Source organism: Pleurodeles waltl, chromosome 1_2, assembly GCF_031143425.1.
Source record: "Pleurodeles waltl isolate 20211129_DDA chromosome 1_2, aPleWal1.hap1.20221129, whole genome shotgun sequence".
In the NCBI taxonomy this organism is placed as follows: domain Eukaryota; kingdom Metazoa; phylum Chordata; class Amphibia; order Caudata; family Salamandridae; genus Pleurodeles; species Pleurodeles waltl.
This window is the reverse complement of record NC_090437.1, coordinates 1,171,795,718-1,171,817,826: the sequence shown is the minus strand read 5'-3', so window position 1 is coordinate 1,171,817,826 and position 22,109 is coordinate 1,171,795,718. Positions and strand designations below refer to the sequence as shown.

General features: G+C 48.3%; 1 protein-coding gene across 7 annotated transcripts in view; it reads right to left on the bottom strand.

Moving 5' to 3' along the window:
* The window catches only part of SORCS2 (sortilin related VPS10 domain containing receptor 2), a 1,939,515-nt gene that overhangs the window by 338,184 nt on the left and 1,579,222 nt on the right, over nt 1-22,109 (bottom strand). For all 7 annotated transcript variants that reach the window (XM_069203288.1, XM_069203250.1, XM_069203258.1 and 4 more), the window contains exon 9: nt 6,952-7,131. In XM_069203288.1, the coding sequence (XP_069059389.1) occupies nt 6,952-7,131 (180 nt within the window). The remainder of the gene's footprint in view (nt 1-6,951; nt 7,132-22,109) is intronic.

Below are 22,109 nucleotides of genomic sequence, written 5' to 3'. Positions count from 1 at the left end.
CCGGAGCAGTGTCACATTCTACCTTGTGCAGCACTGCTGAACCTGTCTCTGTGTGTAACTGGATTTGTCTGGTATCAATCAAGTCATCGTGCACCAGATTTTGTGCCAGGTAATACACTCCCCGCGCGCACAGCACCACCGAGCCGTGCCCGTGTCTTCCCCTCCCCGCTCTCACTGCTTCTAGGGATCGAGGCCCTCCTGGACCGATCCGCTAGAGTGTTCTCTATGGCATTCTTGCAATTCTTTCTGCTTTTTTCCTTTTTCCTTGCTTTCTGCCTTTCTCGGCTTTTTTCACTCTTTGTCTTTTCTCCTTTTAACTTTCGGGCCTTTTTCGCCCTTTTTCAGTTTTCCAAGTTCTGCGCCTATTTTTTCCCGCTCTCTCCCGCTCCTCTCGCTCCCCCCGGTCCCCCATTCGCCCGTGCCTCCCTCCCCCCTCCCTTCTTAATGGCGGTCGCTGCGCGCTAAGGTGAGTGTCTCCTGACCTATTTTGGCCAGGAAATACATTCCCTGTGCGCACAGCGTCACCGAGCCGTGCCCGTGTCTCCCCCTCCCCGCCCTCGCTGCTTCTAGGGATCGAGGCCCTCCTGGACCCGATCCGCTAGAGTGTTTTCTCTGGCATTCTTGCAATTCTTTCAGCTTTTTTCCTTTTTCCTTGCTTTCTGCCTTTTCTCAGCTTTTTTCACTCTTTGTCTTTTCTCCTTTTAACTTTCGGGCCTTTTTTTGCCCTTTTTCACTTTTCCAAGTTCTGTGCCTATTTTTTCCCGCTCTCTGCCGCTCCCCCCAACACCCCGCGCCCCCATTCGCCCACGCCTCCCGCCTCCCAGCTGCTCCTCCGACCCTTCTTAATGGCGGTCGCTGTGCGATCGCACCGCTGGCGCGCCAGAGTCAAGCCCCTCTGCGCCCGTCCGTGCCTGGACCGCGCCCAGCGGCAGAACGCCTGGACCCCGCAACAGCCACATCACCAGCCTCCGTTACGACGCCGGCACCCTCCTCGCACTCAACCCCAGCCGAGACACCACCTGCTTCCAGGCTACTCCGAAAAGCACACACGGACCCTTCTCCTGCCACAATTGCAGCTTCACCTGCGTCAGAACCCATAAACGTCCCAGGACTAAGACCAACTACCTCCGCTGCATACTCCTTAACACTCGCTCCGCACGCAAGCACGCCATCGAGCTCTGGGACCTGCTCGACTCCACCATCCCAGATGTAGCCTTCCTAAACGAAACCTGGTGGAACGACTCCTCAGCACCTCACATCGCCATAGCCATCCCGGACGGGTAGAAGATCTCCTGCAGAGACCGCACCAATAGAACCGGAGGAGGCATAGCCATCGTCCACAAAGCCACCCTCGAAGTCAAGACCCACCTGGACGACTCCCTCAGCTCCGCCAAACTCCTTTACTTTCAAATCCACACCGACCCCAACACTACCCTCAGAGGAATACTCATCTATAGACTGCCTGGACCCAGGGCATTGTTCAGCAACGCCATCACCGACCTTGCCAGCACCCACGCACTCGCCTCCAAGGACTACATCCTCCTCAGGGACCTGAACTTTCACCTTGAAAACAATAACGACATTAACTCCACCACCCTGATCGACAACCTCGACAACCTCGGCCTCAGACAGCTTGTCAACGCACCCACCCACACAGCCGGTCACACTCTAGACACCATCTTCTTCACAAGCGACCACGTCACCTTCAACCACACCACCGAACTCTATTGGACCGACCACCACTGCATCCATTTCACCTTCAAGAAACAACCCAAACACCACCTCACTGAGCAACCACTCCGTCGACGCTGGAGCAAAGTCACTGAAGAACAGTTGACCAACGCCCTAGCCCTGAAACCACCCACCGACCCTGACATCGCCACCCACAACCTCAGGCTATGGACCAACCTCCTCGCACCACTCAAGAAACCCTCCAACAACCAATCCAACTTAAAAGCCACCTGGTTCACCAACGACCTCCAAGCCTCCAAACGCAACTGCCGTAAACTCAAGAAGAAATGGCTCCACGAACGCACACCCAACAACCACACAGCTCTCAAGGCCTTCACACGCAGCCACACCAACTCCTCAGGCTAGCAAAAAGATCCTCCTTCAAAACTTGCCTGGATAACAACACCCACGACTGCAAAGAACTTTTCAACATCGTGAAGGAGCTCTACCGCCCCAGCTCCACCGTCAACGACATCCCCCCTCCCAAGAACTGTGTGACGCTCTAGCCACCGCCTTCCACCGAAAGATCGCTGACATCCACTACAGCTTCAACACCCCTACCATCTCTAACACGCCTGTCCTGCCCCCACGAACTCCACCCGCACCAAACGCCTGACCACCTGGACCAGCATCAACGACGACGAAACTCGCAAGACCATGAACTCCATCCACTCCGGATCACCATCAGACCCCTGCCCGCACCACATATTCAACAAAGCAGACACACCCATCGCACCACACCTATGGAAGGTCATCAACATCTCCTTCGAAACAGCAAGATTCCCGGAAAGCTGGAAACACGCCAAATTCAACACCCTACTCAAAAAAACAAAGGCGGACCCCAAAGACCTGAAGAACTTCCGGCCCATCTACCTGCTCCCATTCCCGGCAAAAGTCATTGAGAAAGTCATCAACACACAACTCACCCGATTCCTCAAAGACAACAACATCCTCGACCCCTCCCAGTCTGGCTTCAGACGAAACCATAGCACCGAGACAGCCCTCCTCGCCGCTACAGACGACATCAGAAGCCACCTCGACAATGGAGAAACATCAGCCCTCATCCTCCTAGACCTGTCAGCCGCCTTCGACACAGTCTGCCACCACACTCTGAAAAGCTGCCTCCACGAAGCAGGGATCCAAGAACAAGCCCTCGACTGGACCACATCATTCCTCTCCGGAAGAACCCAGAGAGTCCGCCTCCCCCCATTCCAATCCGAAGCCACCAACATCATCTGCGGCATACCACAGGGCTCATCCCTCAGCCCAACGCTGTTCAACATCTACATGGCCCCCCTCGCACAAGTGGCCCGTCAACACAACCTCAACATCATCTCCTACGCCGACGACACCCAACTCATCCTCTCCCTCACCAAGGACCCACACACCGCCAAAATCAACCTCCACGAGGGCATGAAGGCCGTTGCCGACTGGATGAGAAGCAGCCGTTTGAAACTGAACTCGGACAAAACGGAGGTTCTCATCCTTGAGCCCACACCCTCCGCCTGGGACGACTCGTGGTGGCCAGCCTCGCTGGGTACCCCCCCCAACACCAACCGACCATGCACAAAACCTCGGCTTCATCCTCGACTCATCCCTCTCCATGTCTAAACAAGTCAACGCCATCTCCTCCTCCTGCTACAACACCCTCTGCATGCTTTGCAGAATCTACAAATGGATCCCAACCGAAACAAGAAAAACAGTAACTCGTGCCCTCGTCAGCAGCAGGCTCGACTACGGCAACGTACTCTACGCAGGCATCCCGTCCAAACACCTGCAGCACCTCCAACGCATCCAAAACGCCTCCGCCTGACTCATCCTCAACATCCCCCGCCGCAGCCGCATCACCCCCCACCTGAGAGACCTACACTGGCTCCCCATCGACAAGAGGATCACCTTCAAACTCCTCACCTACGCACACAAAGCACTCCACAACACCGGACCAGCCTACCTGAACAACAGACTCAGCTTCTACACCCCCGCCCATCAACTCCGCTCAGCCAACCTCGCCCTTGCCTCCATCCCCCACGTCCGTCGCAAATCCTCCGGCGGCAGATCTTTCTCCTACCTCGCCGCCAAGACCTGGAACACCCTCCCGTCTGACCTAAGACAGATCCAGGACTTAAACACCTTCAGGAGACACCTCAAGACCTGGCTCTTCGAGCAGTAGCAGCACCCTCCCTCCCCCAGCGCCTTGAAACCCTCACGGGTATGTAGTACGCTTTATAAATAGAATGATTGATTGATTCCAGGGAGGTATGACATTGCCAACTTTCCATATGTAATCAGATGTGTCTGGTGCAGCTCAAGTCATTGTGCACCATACGTTGTGCCTCATTTCAGGGAGGTACGGCATTGGTAACTTTTCATGGGTGATTGGATCTGTCTGATGCAACCACAGTTATCGTGCACCAGATGTTGTGCCTCATTCCAGGGATGTACGGCATTAGTAACTTTAAGGGTGTGATCCGATCTGTCTGGTGCAACTCATGTCATCGCCCACCAGAGGTTGTGCCTTATTTCAGGGAGGTACAACATTGATAACTTTAAGGGTGTTATCAGATCTGTCCAGTGCAACTCAAGTCATTGTGCACCAGAGGTTGTGCCTCATTCCAGGAAGGTATGGCATTGGTATCTCTTCGTGTGTGTCTAGATCTGTCTGGTGCGACTCAAGATACCGCACACCAGATGCTGTGCCTCATTCCAGGGAGGTGCAGATTTGGTAACTCTTCATGTGCAACCGGGACTGTCCAGGGTGATGCAAGTCGTCACGCCCCAGATGTTGTGCCTCCTACATGGGAGGTGCAGATTTGGTAACTATCTGCATATTGGAGTGCATGGCTAGGCCAGGCACCACTGTAAACAGCGTGTGTAGGCATGGTGTGGAGACCCCTTAATGACCTGCACAAGTGATGGCCAGATCTCCATTTGTCGACTATTGCCTGATCAGCTGTTATCTCTTTGCTTCCCCTCCACCTTTGCCTTGGGGTCCTGAATAAGTGTAATTCCGTCCATGAGTGGCCTAGTCCTCAGGAAGAAAGATGCCATCATTTCCAGCTCATGAGGGGGCAGGATGGTAGGAACTGGTTGGAGGGTGGAGGAAGGTTTGGAGCCAAGGGGGGTCTGCAAGTGCAGTGACCACTAGCCTGCTGGATATCACTGCACCGCATTAGGGTGTTTGGAGCGGGTGCATGTTATACTAGCCTGCCTGATATACATGGCATCACGTAATGGTGCGAAGCGAGTGAGTGGGAGTGACCACCTGTGACTGACTACACTGCACAGCGGTGTGGCATACATGTTGTTTCTAGGTCTGAGGACTATCACTGTTGACATTGGGTTTTACCTAAGTGGCCTACGCCACAGAACTATCTAAAAGTGCTGCTGTTCTCTGTAAGTACATATTGGTGCTAACGTTGTGAACCCAGGGTGCATCCTAGAATCGTGTGACAATGACTTGGGGAAATTGCTAGGGTGGGCCTCATGCTGACAGCGTGTTTGCACCATCTGAGGTTGCTGGGAGGGAAAGTATTTCTCTCACGTGTACATACTGCTATTGTTGTTTTTACACAGTAGGGCCTAGTACTGCTATTGATATTTGTAAATGTGATTTATGCCTAGATTTACATGATGTTTATGTTGTGTTAAATATTGCGTGTGATGAATACAAACTTTAATCACATGCACCTGTGTGAAGTCTATTTTGTGATTCTCAGTGTATTTATTGTGTGGTAGTGCTCTGCCAGTGCGTTACACATTGACCATGTGATAAACATGATCTTTGCCAGGCTACACACAGGTGAGGAGAGGTTATACAGTGAGTGTAATCACCCACCCCTGATGGGAGTGGTAGGTTCTACCTGGCTAGAGCCCCACCTCAGCCAACCAGAACATGCCGCCTCCAACAATAATCATGATCTGTTCTGTTTATATTATTAAGAGCCCTTGTAAACTGTGCCTCTGACATACCCTTCCAATCACGTTTAGGAGTTGTGTGTCCATTTTCTACAAATTCCTCATAGGGCTTCCAAATCAATGAAAAACCGGCTGCATAGTGATCCAACCAGCTTAAAGGGAGCACTTCTTGAATCCTAAAAAGCAGTTTATTGGAAAACAAATCCCATCCAATGTATGCCCCCCACAGTGCATCGGAGAGCAGACTACTTGAGAAAGATCAAACTTGACAGACTTACATTTTAAGTTCTTCAGGTGAAAATGAAAATCCATTCAGACCCTGGGGAGGTGAGCATTAGGCAGAAAGATCAAGTGTTGCTTTGATGAATGTGTGACTACAAGCACACTCCCCTCCCGCAGGATCTATGATGCAAAAGCGTAGACACTAGAAAGTTTTCCAGAAGGACATCATTACCAATGGGTATTACTTTACTTTAGTTATATGTACCACATCATACCCAAGAGCATTTAATGTTAGTGCTTTCACTAGTGGTAGTAAATCAAGGAGTGACACTAGGGAGTCCACCTTAGTACTGAAGAGGAGTCTAGGGGTAGACTCCGAAACATGTAGACCATTTAGGAGGTAAGGTACATAATATACCCTACCTCCAACACCCCTCTTTTAACCATACCACCTCTGTGAGACATATTAAATTAATAATACCATCCAGAGACAGGTATTTGACCCACCTAAGACCCCCACCAATCCTATCCCTCTTAGTATTCACATTGATGAAACTGTAAGAGTGCTCCCACGTATTCCGTCGGTCATAGCACGCCTCTTTCTGCAGCAGAATGAGAGGAAACCCAATGATGAAGCATGCCACCAAGGGGTAACTCTGGTGGGTGAGGGTTTTTCACACAAAAAAACCTTTTCCACCCTGTGGAAAGTTCCTTTGGGCTGGGCCTTTTTGCACAATTATATAGGCTCTATGGAGGACAGACAGCCTAAAAACCTCCTTCTCCCTCTTTGTTAGAAAATTAAAATCCCCCAATATTGTGAAATTTGCCTTCTCTAAAAAAAGGTTCAAACAATTGGCCTATTTTCAAAGTAAAAACAGACCTGAATCCTGGTGGGCGATAGACCAAAAGGCCAGAAACAGACACCATATGGTGAATTTTTTAACTAAATGACAAGGCCTATGAAGGTAGTTAATATCTGTAAATAACATAACATTCTAATCTATTACTGCCAGAACAAAGAAAAGACAAAAGGCTAGTCTGCAGGCACGGAAACCCAAGCAGTTCCTTAATGTACAAACATACCTCCAGAATGTCAATGACAACGTTCTCTTCCGGTTGCTTGGTGCTCCTGACATTCTCCAGCACAATAGAGTAGTAAACGCCTTGCGGGTCAGACTGGTACAAGTTGTAGGTGTCTGTCTGGTACCATTCTTGAACCGCTACAAACACTTGATTTTCATCTGTGCTGATAATCTGCAAATCCTGAGGAGATAAATTGATTAAAAGAATGTGCTTATCCTTGGAATGCATCAGGCCAATGCATGTTATTAAAAATAAACCAAAAGCAGTTAGATTTTATATCAGTAAAAACAAACACCAAAGTTGCTGCATTGTATTGCACGAAAGGAACAGAGCAGAACAGGGCCATATCCTCTACGATATGGCACTACTTGTATCTATCCTTGTGGAGGCATACTGCCTTGTGCCAACACACACAGCCTTGCACAATATTGCAAGAGTTTGTGTGATGCCATGCACAGATTTTGTACTGGAAGGGATCTCTTCCAGTACAAAATATATTGTGTTGACATAGTTTAACACTTTTATAACTTTGCATGTGTTCTCTACAGTACAGAACACGCCAGCACACATGCAACGTTAGAAAGATTTTGAGAAAAAGAAACGTTACATATGCCTTGAGGAGGTGGCACAAATCTCTGCCTACCAATGTTATTAAACAGGGATATACCTCAAAATCCGCTGGTGGTTGCATGCGAATGCCCATGTGCCCCCAATGGTGTGCCTCCTTGAGGCAAAGCAGCTCTACTATGCATTACTTTGGGGCTACTTTCCAGTGCAAAAGTAAATCCCAAAACCCACACTTTGCACCAATTTCCATCACTTTTGTGAAGCAAACCTGGCACACGGTGTTGATAAATTTGTCCCATTGTTTATGTAATGTGGCATTAAGAGAAATGTTGAATTTGTAAAACTAAGGACTGGGACTGCTGCACGCTTTATCCCTGGAAGAGAAGCCATTCCTCTCCTCGTTTGCTTGTGCTTACTGAAACGCAGACTAAGGATTCCATATTTTGAATTACAAGCCTTGAAAGGCAATTATGTTTTATTTATCGCACGACAAAGGATTCGCTAAGAGAATGTTGCATTGTTCGAAGCTGTACTTCCAATGACGGCGACCTTATTATTGTGCACGTCTTCCTAGAAATGCCACATAAACGATAACTGTAATGCCTGTGCATCTAAAGGTCCAAGGGTAGAGGACATCTTTGGAATGATAAAGGGCGGTGTAAATAGGGAATTACACAGCTATCATAATATTGACCTGATTTAAAGAAATGACGCACGTAGAAAACAAATCCTGGTTAGAGTTCACCTCCGTGACCCCAAGACCGGAAGAGGGTGTTTTTCTTTGCTGATGGCACCCCAAATCAACCAAGGGACATGGTTTTTGCCTGTGTGGATAATTATCATCAGGCATGTGGCCAGGATTGCTGACATAGCATAGGACCCTCACGCCGAGGGCAATGGTGCCAATCTTTACAACATGCCTGGCAGAAGAAGTGACAATGGTAATGGGTAATACCAACACATTTTAGTGAATACAGTGAGGGAAGCTTGTTTTCTAGGGTGCAGGGTACCCAGGTGTGCCAATGGAGAGTTCCACAGGCCTACTATGGGCTGGTGTTTTGTGCCACCTGTAAGGCCATGCAAATACCCGGAAATCTGTCTGCAAGCAAGCACGCGAAATATCAATGTTATAGCGCCCTGGAAGATGAGAGTTGGTAAAATGTCAACAATCGCAGCAGAATCACACGTGTCTACATCCGCGCATAAGACGTCAACTCCATAAGTATTTATTGGAAAACTTCAGAACTGCTCTCCCTGTTTTGTCAGCCCGCGAATAGAAATGTGTGCATTACGCCATGGCCATTCCAATTGAAACATCTTCTTGCACAACTAACCCTTAATATTAAAAAAGGGCTTATTTTCTTTCAAGTTAGCAATATCACATCATTACTAATCCTATTGCAGGCTTTACTCAGCCGCAGATCTTTCACATAAGAAGAATTCGAGGGAGTTTGTAATGTGGAGGAAGTGCCAGTGAGAGCAGGTGAAAGAATGGAATAACCTCAAATTATGGTATCAAGAAAAGTCTGATAAAGAAAATTAAATACAGGGAATGGACGTTGCCAAAAACAAAATTCCAAAGTATGTGAAGGGAGACCAGTTGAGAGACTTATGTAATACAAAAAAACAACAGTTATAAGGATTCCACCAAGGGAAATGCAAGCATTACTAAAGTTACTGCAGAGCAAGGTTCTAATACTCTTTAACACTCAATAGATCATCGACTTAAAAATACTACTGAGCCTCAGAACCCCAGTAGTAACTTACGTGGAAAAAGAGGCTCTCTTTTTCAACTGTGTTTGATGCACAAAATCAGACTGAAGACATGGTCTGAGCCTCTAATATGTAATGTCAGGAGCGTTTCTTTAACCCATGTTGTCTGTGAGGAATTTATGAGGCAGTATTGAGTAAGAAGCCTAATAATGCTATACGGCTCAACTTCTATTTGAAAATGCTAAACATGTATATAAATCTGGATAAATGAAATAGGTGTTGTTATTTATGGATGAGGCCTATGTATTGACCTGATCACTGTTTATCAACAGTTCAAGCTGCATCCTTAACTACATAGCTAGACTTCATCTATTATGGTGAAGGAGGAGTTGAGTTACATTTGGAAATATCTACTGCCACTAGGCATTCAGTTGGTCCCCCAATGATAGTGCAGAAAAGTTACTTCACTTAGCTCGCGAAGGTCGCATTGGCATGTGAAAGACTTAAGTACAGATTGAGAGCAGGCTACTGGTGGCCCAATTGAAATGTAGAACTGGAAAAGATAGTAAGGAGTTGTTTGGACAGTACCACTAGTGACAACATATAAATGACCAGATAAGTGGTTCTTAACCTTTTGACTTCTGTAGACCCCGACTTAATCATTACTGGAACTCGGCCCCGCCCAAAATCATTTTTGAAATCCGGGGACTCCCACTGAGCTGGAAGCCAGGGACCTCAGCTTAAGTATTTTCGATTATCTGAATTGCAAAACAATACACAAAAACTTCAGAAACAAGCCTTCATCAAATAAACAAATGATGAAAAATGTTATTTCATTCACAAAAAAATTCTAAATATTAATGGAAGGTTAGAGCTTTTCTAAATTCGACTGAGGCCATTCATGGTCCATACTATATTCTGTTTGATGGCTTAGCAAAACTCCTGTGTACCAATCTAAGGATACTAACTTAATGTTTAGCCTCCAATTACACACTTCTTCTCATTTACAAAATGTTTTACATTTTCAATTTGCACATTTTGCTTCTTTATGTACATTTTACTAGTCTGATAATATGATTTCATTTCTAAACAGTTGGGGTTCCTCTGAATAGGTATTGCACACCCCCAGGGATCCCCGGATCACAGGTAAAAAGCCACTGTGCTAGGTCCTCCCTATGGTTTGTACCAGGTCAGTGAGCTGACATTTGAAAACATAATTTTCACCAAACGGCCAAAAGTCAAATCACCACTAGTAATGTATTTTGCTGATGGATGTGGTTTTTAGGAGCAAGGGCTTTTCCAAATGAGATTCTGTTTTTTGAGAATAATTGTTCATTAGATTTTTACTGCATACAAAACAGGTAACAATATGTTATTACAATGTAGCTGGATACTGTTGCTGTTGGTAGTGATAAATGGGTATTGTAGGAAGTTGGCTCTGTATGTGCTATTTCAAAGAAAGGAATAGCATGCACAGAGTCCAAGGGTTCCCCTTAGAGGTAAAATAGTGGTAAAAATAGATAATACTAATGCTCTATTTTGTGGTAGAGTGGTCGAGCAGTAGGCTTATCCAAGGAGTAGTGTTAAGCATTTGTTGTACATACACATAGACAATAAATGAGGTACACACACTCAGAGACAAATCCAGCCAATAGGTTTTGTTATAGAAAAATATCTTTTCTTAGTTTATTTTAAGAACCACAGGTTCAAATTTAACATGTAATATCTTGTTTGAAAGGTATTGCAGGTATGTACATTAGGAACTTTGAATCATTTCAATTGCATGTATACTTGTCAAGTTATTCACAAATAGCTATTTCAAAAGTGGACACAGTGCAATTTTCACAGTTCCTGGGGGAGGTAAGTTTTTGTTAGTTTTACCAGGTAAGTAAGACACTTACAGGGTTCAGTTCTTGGTCCAAGGTAGCCCACCGTTGGGGGTTCAGAGCAACCCCAAAGTCACCATACCAGCAGCTCAGGGCCGGTCAGGTGCAGGGTTCAAAGTGGTGCCCAAAACGCATAGGCTAGAATGGAGAGAAGGGGGTGCCCCGGTTCCGGTCTGCTTGCAGATAAGTACCCGCGTCTTCGGAGGGCAGACCAGGGGGGTTTTGTAGGGCACCGGGGGGGACACAAGCCCACACAGAAATTTCACCCTCAGCAGCGCGGGGGCGGCCGGGTGCAGTGTAGAAACAAGCGTCGGGTTTGCAATGTTAGTCTATGAGAGCTCAACGGATCTCTTCAGCGCTGCAGGCAGGCAAGGGGGGGCTTCCTCGGGGAAACCTCCACTTGGGCAAGGGAGAGGGACTCCTGGGGGTCACTTCTCCAGTGAAAGTCCGGTCCTTCAGGTCCTGGGGGCTGCGGGTGCAGGGTCTTTTCCAGGCGTCGGGACTTAGGTTTCAGAGAGTCGCGGTCAGGGGAAGCCTCGGGATTCCCTCTGCAGGCGGCGCTGTGGGGGCCCAGGGGGGACAGGTTTTGGTACTCACAGTCGGAGAGTAGTCCGGGGGTCCTCCCTGAGGTGTTAGTTCTCCACCAGCCGAGTCGGGGTCGCCGGGTGCAGTGTTGCAAGTCTCACGCTTCTTGCGGGGAGTTGCAGGGTTCTTTAAAGCTGCTTCTTGAAACAAAGTTGCAGTCTTTTTGGAGCAGGTCCGCTGTCCTCAGGAGTTTCTTGTCGTCGTCGAAGCAGGGCAGTCCTCAGAGGATTCGGAGGTCGCTGGTCCCTTTGGAAGGCGTTGCTGGAGCAGAGTTCTTTGGAAGGCAGGAGACAGGCCGGTGAGTTTCTGGAGCCAAGGCAGTTGTTGTCTTCTGGTCTTCCTCTGCAGGGGTTTTCAGCTGGGCAGTCCTTCTTCTTGTTGTCGCAGGAATCTAATTTTCTAGGGTTCAGGGTAGCCCTTAAATACTAAATTTAAGGGCGTGTTTAGGTCTGGGGGATTAGTAGCCAATGGCTACTAGCCCTGAGGGTGGGTACACCCTCTTTGTGTCTCCTCCCAAGGGGAGGGGGTCACAATCCTAACCCTATTGGGGGAATCCTCCATCTGCAAGATGGAGGATTTCTAAAAGTTAGAGTCACCTCAGCTCAGGACACCTTAGGGGCTGTCCTGACTGGCCAGTGACTCCTCCTTGTTATTCTCATTATTTTCTCCGGCCTTGCCGCCAAAAGTGGGGGCCGGGCCGGAGGGGGCGGGCAACTCCACTAGCTGGAGTGTCCTGCGGTGCTGTGACAAAGGGGTGAGCCTTTGAGGCTCACCGCCAGGTGTTACAGCTCCTGCCTGGGGGAGGTGTTAGCATCTCCACCCAGTGCAGGCTTTGTTACTGGCCTCAGAGTGACAAAGGCACTCTCCCCATGGGGCCAGCAACATGTCTCTAGTGTGGCAGGCTGCTGGAACTAGTCAGCCTACACAGATAGTCGGTTAAGTTTCAGGGGGCACCTCTAAGGTGCCCTCTGGGGTGTATATTGCAATAAAATGTACACTGGCATCAGTGTGCATTTATTGTGCTGAGAAATTTGATACCAAACTTCCCAGTTTTCAGTGTAGCCATTATGGTGCTGTGGAGTTCGTGTTTGACAGACTCCCAGACCATATACTCTTATGGCTACCCTGCACTTACAATGTCTAAGGTTTTGTTTAGACACTGTAGGGGTACCATGCTCATGCACTGGTACCCTCACCTATGGTATAGTGCACCCTGCCTTAGGGCTGTAAGGCCTGCTAGAGGGGTGTCTAACCTATACTGCATAGGCAGTGAGAGGCTGGCATGGCACCCTGAGGGGAGTGCCATGTCGACTTACTCGTTTTGTCCTCACTAGCACACACAAGCTGGCAAGCAGTGTGTCTGTGCTGAGTGAGAGGTCTCCAGGGTGGCATAAGACATGCTGCAGCCCTTAGAGACCTTCCTTGGCATCAGGGCCCTTGGTACTAGAAGTACCAGTTACAAGGGACTTATCTGGATGCCAGGGTCTGCCAATTGTGGATACAAAAGTACAGGTTAGGGAAAGAACACTGGTGCTGGGGCCTGGTTAGCAGGCCTCAGCACACTTTCAATTGTAAACATAGCATCAGCAAAGGCAAAAAGTCAGGGGGCAACCATGCCAAGGAGGCATTTCCTTACACAACCCCCCCCAAACGAAAGAGGATGAGACTAACCTTTCCCAAGAGAGTCTTCATTTTCTAAGTGGAAGAACCTGGAAAGGCCATCTGCATTGGCATGGGCAGTCCCAGGTCTGTGTTCCACTATAAAGTCCATTCCCTGTAGGGAGATGGACCACCTCAACAGTTTAGGATTTTCACCTTTCATTTGCATCAGCCATTTGAGAGGTCTGTGGTCAGTTTGAACTAGGAAGTGAGTCCCAAAGAGGTATGGTCTCAGCTTCTTCAGGGACCAAACCACAGCAAAGGCCTCCCTCTCAATGGCACTCCAACGCTGCTCCCTGGGGAGTAACCTCCTGCTAATGAAAGCAACAGGCTGGTCAAGGCCATCATCATTTGTTTGGGACAAAACTGCCCCTATCCCATGTTCAGAGGCATCTGTCTGCACAATGAACTGCTTAGAATAATCTGGAGCTTTTAGAACTGGTGCTGAGCACATTGCTTGTTTCAGGGTGTCAAAGGCCTGTTGGCATTCCACAGTCCAGTTCACTTTCTTGGGCATTTTCTTGGAGGTGAGTTCAGTGAGGGCTGTCACAATGGATCCATATCCCTTCACAAACCTCCTGTAATACCCAGTCAAGCCAAGGAATGCCCTGACTTGAGTCTGGGTTTTTGGAGCTACCCAGTCCAGAATAGTCTGGATCTTGGGTTGGAGTGGCTGAACTTGGCCTCCACCTACAAGGTGTCCCAAGTAAACCACAGTTCCCTGCCCTATCTGGCATTTGGATGCCTTGATAGAGAGGCCTGCAGATTGCAGAGCCTTCAAAACCTTCTTCAGGTGGACCAGGTGATCCTGCCAGGTGGAGCTAAAGACAGCAATATCATCAAGATAAGCTGTGCTAAAGGACTCCAAGCCAGCAAGGACTTGATTCACCAGCCTTTGGAAGGTGGCAGGGGCATTCTTTAAACCAAAGGGCATAACAGTAAACTGATAATGCCCATCAGGTGTGGAGAATGCTGTTTTCTCTTTTGCTCCAGGTGCCATTTTTATTTGCCAGTACCCTGCTGTCAAGTCAAAGGTACTTAAGAATTTGGCAGCACCTAATTTATCTATGAGCTCATCAGCTCTAGGAATTGGATGAGCATCTGTCTTGGTGACAGAATTGAGCCCTCTGTAGTCCACACAAAACCTCATCTCTTTCTTTCCATCTTTGGTGTGAGGTTTGGGGACTAAGACCACTGGGCTAGCCCAGGGGCTGTCAGAGCGCTCAATTACTCCCAATTCTAGCATCTTGTGGACTTCCACCTTGATGCTTTCCTTAACATGGTCAGACTGTCTAAAAAATTTGTTCTTGACAGGCATGCTGTCTCCTGTGTCCACATCATGGGTACACAGGTGTGTCTGACCAGGGGTTAAGGAGAAGAGTTCAGGAAACTGTTGTAGGACTCTCCTACAATCGGCTTGCTGTTGGTCAGAGAGGGTGTCTGAGTAGATCACTCCATCTACTGAGCCATCTTTTGGGTCTGATGACAGAAGATCAGGGAGAGGTTCACTCTCTGCCTCCTGATCCTCATCTGTTACCATCAACAGATTCACATCAGCCCTGTCATGGAAGAGCTTAAGGCGGTTCACATGGATCACCCTCTTGGGGCTCCTGCTTGTGCCCAGGTCCACCAGGTAGGTGACCTGACTCTTCCTTTCTAGCACTGGGTAAGGGCCACTCCATTTGTCCTGGAGTGCCCTGGGAGCCACAGGCTCCAGAACCCAGACCTTCTGCCCTGGTTGGAACTCAACCAGTGCAGCCTTTTGGTCATACCAAAACTTCTGGAGCTGTTGGCTGGCCTCAAGGTTTTTGGTTGCCTTTTCCATGTACTCTGCCATTCTAGAGCGAAGGCCAAGTACATAGTCCACTATGTCTTGTTTAGGCTCATGAAGAGGTCTCTCCCAGCCTTCTTTAACAAGAGCAAGTGGTCCCCTTACAGGGTGGCCAAACAGAAGTTCAAAGGGTGAGAATCCTACTCCCTTCTGTGGCACCTCTCTGTAAGCAAAAAGCAGACATGGCAAGAGGACATCCCATCTCCTTTTGAGTTTTTCTGGGAGCCCCATGATCATGCCTTTTAATGTCTTGTTGAATCTCTCAACTAAGCCATTAGTTTGTGGATGGTACGGTGTAGTGAATTTGTAAGTCACTCCACACTCATTCCACATGTGTTTGAGGTATGCTGACATGAAGTTGGTACCTCTGTCAGACACCACCTCCTTAGGGAAACCCACTCTGGTAAAGATACCAATGAGGGCCTTGGCTACTGCAGGGGCAGTAGTCGACCTAAGGGGAATAGCTTCAGGATACCTAGTAGCATGATCCACTACTACTAGGATGTACATATTTCCTGAGGCTGTGGGAGGTTCCAGTGGACCAACTATGTCCACACCCACTCTTTCAAAGGGGACCCCCACCACTGGAAGTGGAATGAGGGGGGCCTTTGGGTGCCCACCTGTCTTACCACTGGATTGACAGGTGGGGCAGGAGAGGCAAAACTCCTTAACCTTCTGGGACATATTGGGCCAGTAGAAGTGGTTGACTAACCTCTCCCACGTCTTGGTTTGTCCCAAATGCCCAGCAAGGGGAATATCATGGGCCAAGGTCAGAATAAACTCTCTGAACGACTGAGGCACTACCACTCTCCTAGTGGCACCAGGTTTGGGGTCTCTGGCCTCAGTGTACAGGAGTCCATCTTCCCAATAGACCCTATGTGTTCCATTTTTCTTGCCCTTGGACTCTTCAGCAGCTTGCTGCCTAAGGCCTTCAAGAGAGGGACAGGTTTCTTGTCCCTTACACAGCTCCTCCCTTGAGGGTCCCCCTGGGCCTAAGAGCTCAACCTGATAAGGTTCAAGCTCCAAAGGCTCAGTTCCCTCAGAGGGCAGAACTTCTTCCTGAGAAGAGAGGTTCTCTTTTTCTGACTGTGTTGCAGTTGGTTTCCCAACTGACTTTCCTTTTCTCTTGGTAGGCTGGGCCATTTTTCCAGACTCCAGCTCTACTTTTTCACCCTGTGCCTTGCATTGTGCTCTTGTTTTTACACACACCAGTTCAGGGATACCCAGCATGGCTGCATGGGTTTTTAGTTCTACCTCAGCCCATGCTGAGGACTCCAGGTCATTTCCAAGCAGACAGTCTACTGGGATGTTTGAGGAGACCACCACCTGTTTCAGGCCATTGACCCCTCCCCATTCTAAAGTTACCATTGCCATGGGATGTGCTTTAGTTTGATTGTCAGCATTGGTGACTGTATACGTTTTTCCAGTCAGGTATTGGCCAGGGGAAACCAGTTTCTCTGTCACCATGGTGACACTGGCACATGTATCCCTCAGGCCCTCTACACTTGTCCCATTAATAAAGAGCTGCTGCCTGTATTTTTGCATGTTAGGGGGCCAGGCAGCTAGTGTGGCTAAATCCACCCCACCCTCAGAGACTAGAGTAGCTTCAGTGTGGACCCTGATTTGCTCTGGGCACACTGTTGATCCCACTTGGAGACTAGCCATTCCAGTGTTACCTGGATTGGAGTTTGGAGTGGAACCTTTCTTGGGACAGGCCTTGTCTCCAGTTTGGTGTCCAGACTGACTACAGTTTCGACACCAGGCCTTTTTGGGATCAAAGTTTTTACCCTTGTACCCAGGATTGTTTTGTGAAGAGGCTCTGGGCCCACCCTCCTGTGCAGGTTTTTGGGGGCCTTTAGAAGACTCTTGACTATTTTTATTTTTGGCTGTCTCACCACCTTTCCCCTGGGGAGGTTTTGTGACCCCTTTCTTTTGGTCACCCCCTGTGGAAGTTTTGGACACCCTAGTCTTGACCCAATGGTCCGCCTTCTTTCCCAATTCTTGGGGAGAAATTGGTCCTAGGTCTACCAGATGCTGATGCAGTTTATCATTGAAACAATTACTTAACAGGTGTTCTTTCACAAATAAATTGTACAGCCCATCATAATTACTTACACCACTGCCTTGAATCCAACCATCTAGTGTTTTTACTGAGTAGTCTACAAAGTCAACCCAGGTCTGGCTCGAGGATTTTTGAGCCCCCCTGAATCTAATCCTATACTCCTCAGTGGAGAATCCAAAGCCCTCAATCAGGGTACCCTTCATGAGGTCATAAGATTCTGCATCTTGTCCAGAGAGTGTGAGGAGTCTATCCCTACACTTTCCTGTGAACATTTCCCAAAGGAGAGCACCCCAGTGAGATCTGTTCACTTTTCTGGTTACACAAGCCCTCTCAAAAGCTGTGAACCATTTGGTGATGTCATCACCATCTTCATATTTAGTTACAATCCCTTTAGGGATTTTCAACATGTCAGGAGAATCTCTGACCCTATTTATGTTGCTGCCACCATTGATGGGTCCTAGGCCCATCTCTTTTCTTTCCCTCTCTATGGCTAGGATCTGTCTTTCCAAAGCCAATCTTTTGGCCATCCTGGCTAACTGGATGTCCTCTTCACTGGAGTTATCCTCAGTGATTTCAGAGGTGTTGGTCTCTCCTGTGAGGGAACCAGCATCTCTGACTATTATTTTTGGAGTCAGGGTTTGAGAGACCCTGTTCTCCCTAGATAGGACTGGTAGGGGGGAGTTTTCCTCCAAGTCACTATCCTCTTCCTCTGAGTTGCCACCCTCAGAGGGGTTGGCCTTTTCAAACTCTGCCAAAAGCTCCTGGAGCTGTATTTTGGTAGGTTTGGGGCCCATTGTTATTTTCTTTATTTTACAGAGTGACCTTAGCTCCCTCATCTTAAGATGGAGGTAAGGTGTGGTGTCGAGTTCCACCACAGTCACATCTGTGCTAGACATTTTGCTTCTAAAAGTTGGAATACTTTTTAAGAATCTACAACTGGTTCTAGAATCTAATTCAAACTTTTACAAACTTTTAAACTCTAAAAGAAATGCTAAACAGGATCTAACACAAGGCCCTAGCAGGTCTTTTAAGAATTTAGAAAACTTTTCAAATTGCAAAAAATCTATTTCTAATGACAATTTTGGAATTTGTCGTGTGATCAGGTATTGGCTGAGTAGTCCAGCAAATGCAAAGTCTTGTACCCCACCGCTGATCCACCAATGTAGGAAGTTGGCTCTGTATGTGCTATTTCAAAGTAAGGAATAGCATGCACAGAGTCCAAGGGTTCCCCCTAGAGGTAAAATAGTGGTAAAAATAGATAATACTAATGCTCTATTTTGTGGTAGAGTGGTCGAGCAGTAGGCTTATCCAAGGAGTAGTGTTAAGCATTTGTTGTACATACACATAGACAATAAATGAGGTACACACACTCAGAGACAAATCCAGCCAATAGGTTTTGTTATAGAAAAATATATTTTCTTAGTTTATTTTAAGAACCACAGGTTCAAATTTAACATGTAATATCTTGTTTGAAAGGTATTGCAGGTAAGTACATTAGGAACTTTGAATCATTTCAATTGCATGTATACTTTTCAAGTTATTCACAAATAGCTATTTCAAAAGTGGACACAGTGCAATTTTCACAGTTCCTGGGGGAGGTAAGTTTTTGTTAGTTTTACCAGGTAAGTAAGACACTTACAGGGTTCAGTTCTTGGTCCAAGGTAGCCCACCGTTGGGGGTTCAGAGCAACCCCAAAGTCACCACACCAGCAGCTCAGGGCCGGTCAGGTGCAGGGTTCAAAGTGGTGCCCAAAACGCATAGGCTAGAATGGAGAGAAGGGGGTGCCCCGGTTCCGGTCTGCTTGCAGGTAAGTACCCGCGTCTTCGGAGGGCAGACCAGGGGGGTTTTGTAGGGCACCGGGGGGGACACAAGCCCACACAGAAATTTCACCCTCAGCAGCGCGGGGGCGGCCGGGTGCAGTGTAGAAACAAGCGTCGGGTTTGCAATGTTAGTCTATGAGAGCTCAACGCATCTCTTCAGCGCTGCAGGCAGGCAAGGGGGAGCTTCCTCGGGGAAACCTCCACTTGGGCAAGGGAGAGGGACTCCTGGGGGTCACTTCTCCAGTGAAAGTCCGGTCCTTCAGGTCCTGGGGGCTGCGGGTGCAGGGTCTTTTCCAGGCGTCGGGACTTAGGTTTCAGAGAGTCGCGGTCAGGGGAAGCCTCGGGATTCCCTCTGCAGGCGGCGCTGTGGGGGCTCAGGGGGGACAGGTTTTGGTACTCACAGTCGGAGAGTAGTCCGGGGGTCCTCCCTGAGGTGTTGGTTCTCCACCAGCCGAGTCGGGGTCGCCGGGTGCAGTGTTGCAAGTCTCACGCTTCTTGCGGGGAGTTGCAGGGTTCTTTAAAGCTGCTTCTTGAAACAAAGTTGCAGTCTTTTTGGAGCAGGTCCGCTGTCCTCGGGAGTTTCTTGTCGTCGTCGAAGCAGGGCAGTCCTCAGAGGATTCGGAGGTCGCTGGTCCCTTTGGAAGGCGTCGCTGGAGCAGAGTTCTTTGGAAGGCAGGAGACAGGCCGGTGAGTTTCTGGAGCCAAGGCAGTTGTTGTCTTCTGGTCTTCCTCTGCAGGGGTTTTCAGCTGGGCAGTCCTTCTTCTTGTTGTCGCAGGAATCTAATTTTCTAGGGTTCAGGGTAGCCCTTAAATACTAAATTTAAGGGCGTGTTTAGGTCTGGGGGATTAGTAGCCAATGGCTACTAGCCCTGAGGGTGAGTACACCCTCTTTGTGTCTCCTCCCAAGGGGAGGGGGTCACAATCCTAACCCTATTGGGGGAATCCTCCATCTGCAAGATGGAGGATTTCTAAAAGTTAGAGTCACCTCAGCTCAGGACACCTTAGGGGCTGTCCTGACTGGCCAGTGACTCCTCCTTGTTATTCTCATTATTTTCTCCGGCCTTGCCGCCAAAAGTGGGGGCCGGGCCGGAGGGGGCGGGCAACTCCACTAGCTGGAGTGTCCTGCGGTGCTGTGACAAAGGGGTGAGCCTTTGAGGCTCACCGCCAGGTGTTACAGCTCCTGCCTGGGGGAGGTGTTAGCATCTCCACCCAGTGCAGGCTTTGTTACTGGCCTCAGAGTGACAAAGGCACTCTCCCCATGGGGCCAGCAACATGTCTCTAGTGTGGCAGGCTGCTGGAACTAGTCAGCCTACACAGATAGTCGGTTAAGTTTCAGGGGGCACCTCTAAGGTGCCCTCTGGGGTGTATTTTGCAATAAAATGTACACTGGCATCAGTGTGCATTTATTGTGCTGAGAAGTTTGATACCAAACTTCCCAGTTTTCAGTGTAGCCATTATGGTGCTGTGGAGTTCGTGTTTGACAGACTCCCAGACCATATACTCTTATGGCTACCCTGCACTTACAATGTCTAAGGTTTTGTTTAGACACTGTTGGGGTACCATGCTCATGCACTGGTACCCTCACCTATGGTATAGTGCACCCTGCCTTAGGGCTGTAAGGCCTGCTAGAGGGGTGTCTAACCTATACTGCATAGGCAGTGAGAGGCTGGCATGGCACCCTGAGGGGAGTGCCATGTCGACTTACTCGTTTTGTCCTCACTAGCACACACAAGCTGGCAAGCAGTGTGTCTGTGCTGAGTGAGAGGTCTCCAGGGTGGCATAAGACATGCTGCAGCCCTTAGAGACCTTCCTTGGCATCAGGGCCCTTGGTACTAGAAGTACCAGTTACAAGGGACTTATCTGGATGCCAGGGTCTGCCAATTGTGGATACAAAAGTACAGGTTAGGGAAAGAACACTGGTGCTGGGGCCTGGTTAGCAGGCCTCAGCACACTTTCAATTGTAAACATAGCATCAGCAAAGGCAAAAAGTCAGGGGGCAACCATGCCAAGGAGGCATTTCCTTACAGGTATGTTGGTCATAATCTGTAAATGTACATCCAAAACATATTTCCAATGCTCACTCTATAGACTGTTATTTGCAATCTATGATCTTACCCCACAACAATGAACCTCCCACCCACCAAGTTCCAGTAGCAGCACATATAGGAAACAGTAGAAGTGGTTCAGATAGAAGGAGTAATAGAGTTAGTATTTTAACTAACTGTCCCCAGGGGATCCCCTCATTTGTGGTCTGACTGGATTGGTAGGTATGGTCCTGCACCTGCCCCCCAACTCGCCAAAGAATATCCCGAGGGGTTGTGGGCCATTTAGCAGGTACCAACTTCACCCTCTGCAGCATTCCTCAGAGAGCTATAGTATTCCATCTTAATCTCTCACCCCTCACCAAAGGTTTAGAAAGGGAGTGTGTTATTGCGACAAACTTCCATAGCCAATGTTCATCCAGTAAGTGACTATCATTTCTAATTGGTGATGGAATTTAGGGGCCGGTCAGTGTTGAATGGCTCCCAAATTGCCCTAAAATGTGCCATTTTGCCATTGACTGTGTATGTGACCTGTTCCAACTCCGCCACCCTTGCAAGTTCAGTCAGCCATTCCAACAGGGCTGGTGGAGTAAGTTTCCTCCAATGACGTAGTATGTACTTCTCAGTCATGGTTTTATTCGCACTAGGCAACGTTTGACATGTTTGGTTGGTTCTCACAACCCCCCATGTTGGGAAGTAGGGTGAGGACCATCGAAGGGTCTGTTCCACCCCCGATCACTGGCGATAATACAGTCCAGAAAGGCACCAAAGTCGTACAGTGCTAACAGGTGCTGTGGGAAAAAAGCCAGAACTACGGAGTTTATGGGAGGTCCCACGCATGATTCGAACTAACATTGGGGTTCAATGAACTTCAAATACTAAGGAGCATCCGGAAGTCTAAGGTGAGATCAGGTCAAAATAATTAGCACTGTGCCATCTTAGTACCAATGAGAAAGCATCAAGGTTCGACTACACTATAAAGTAGCAAATCCA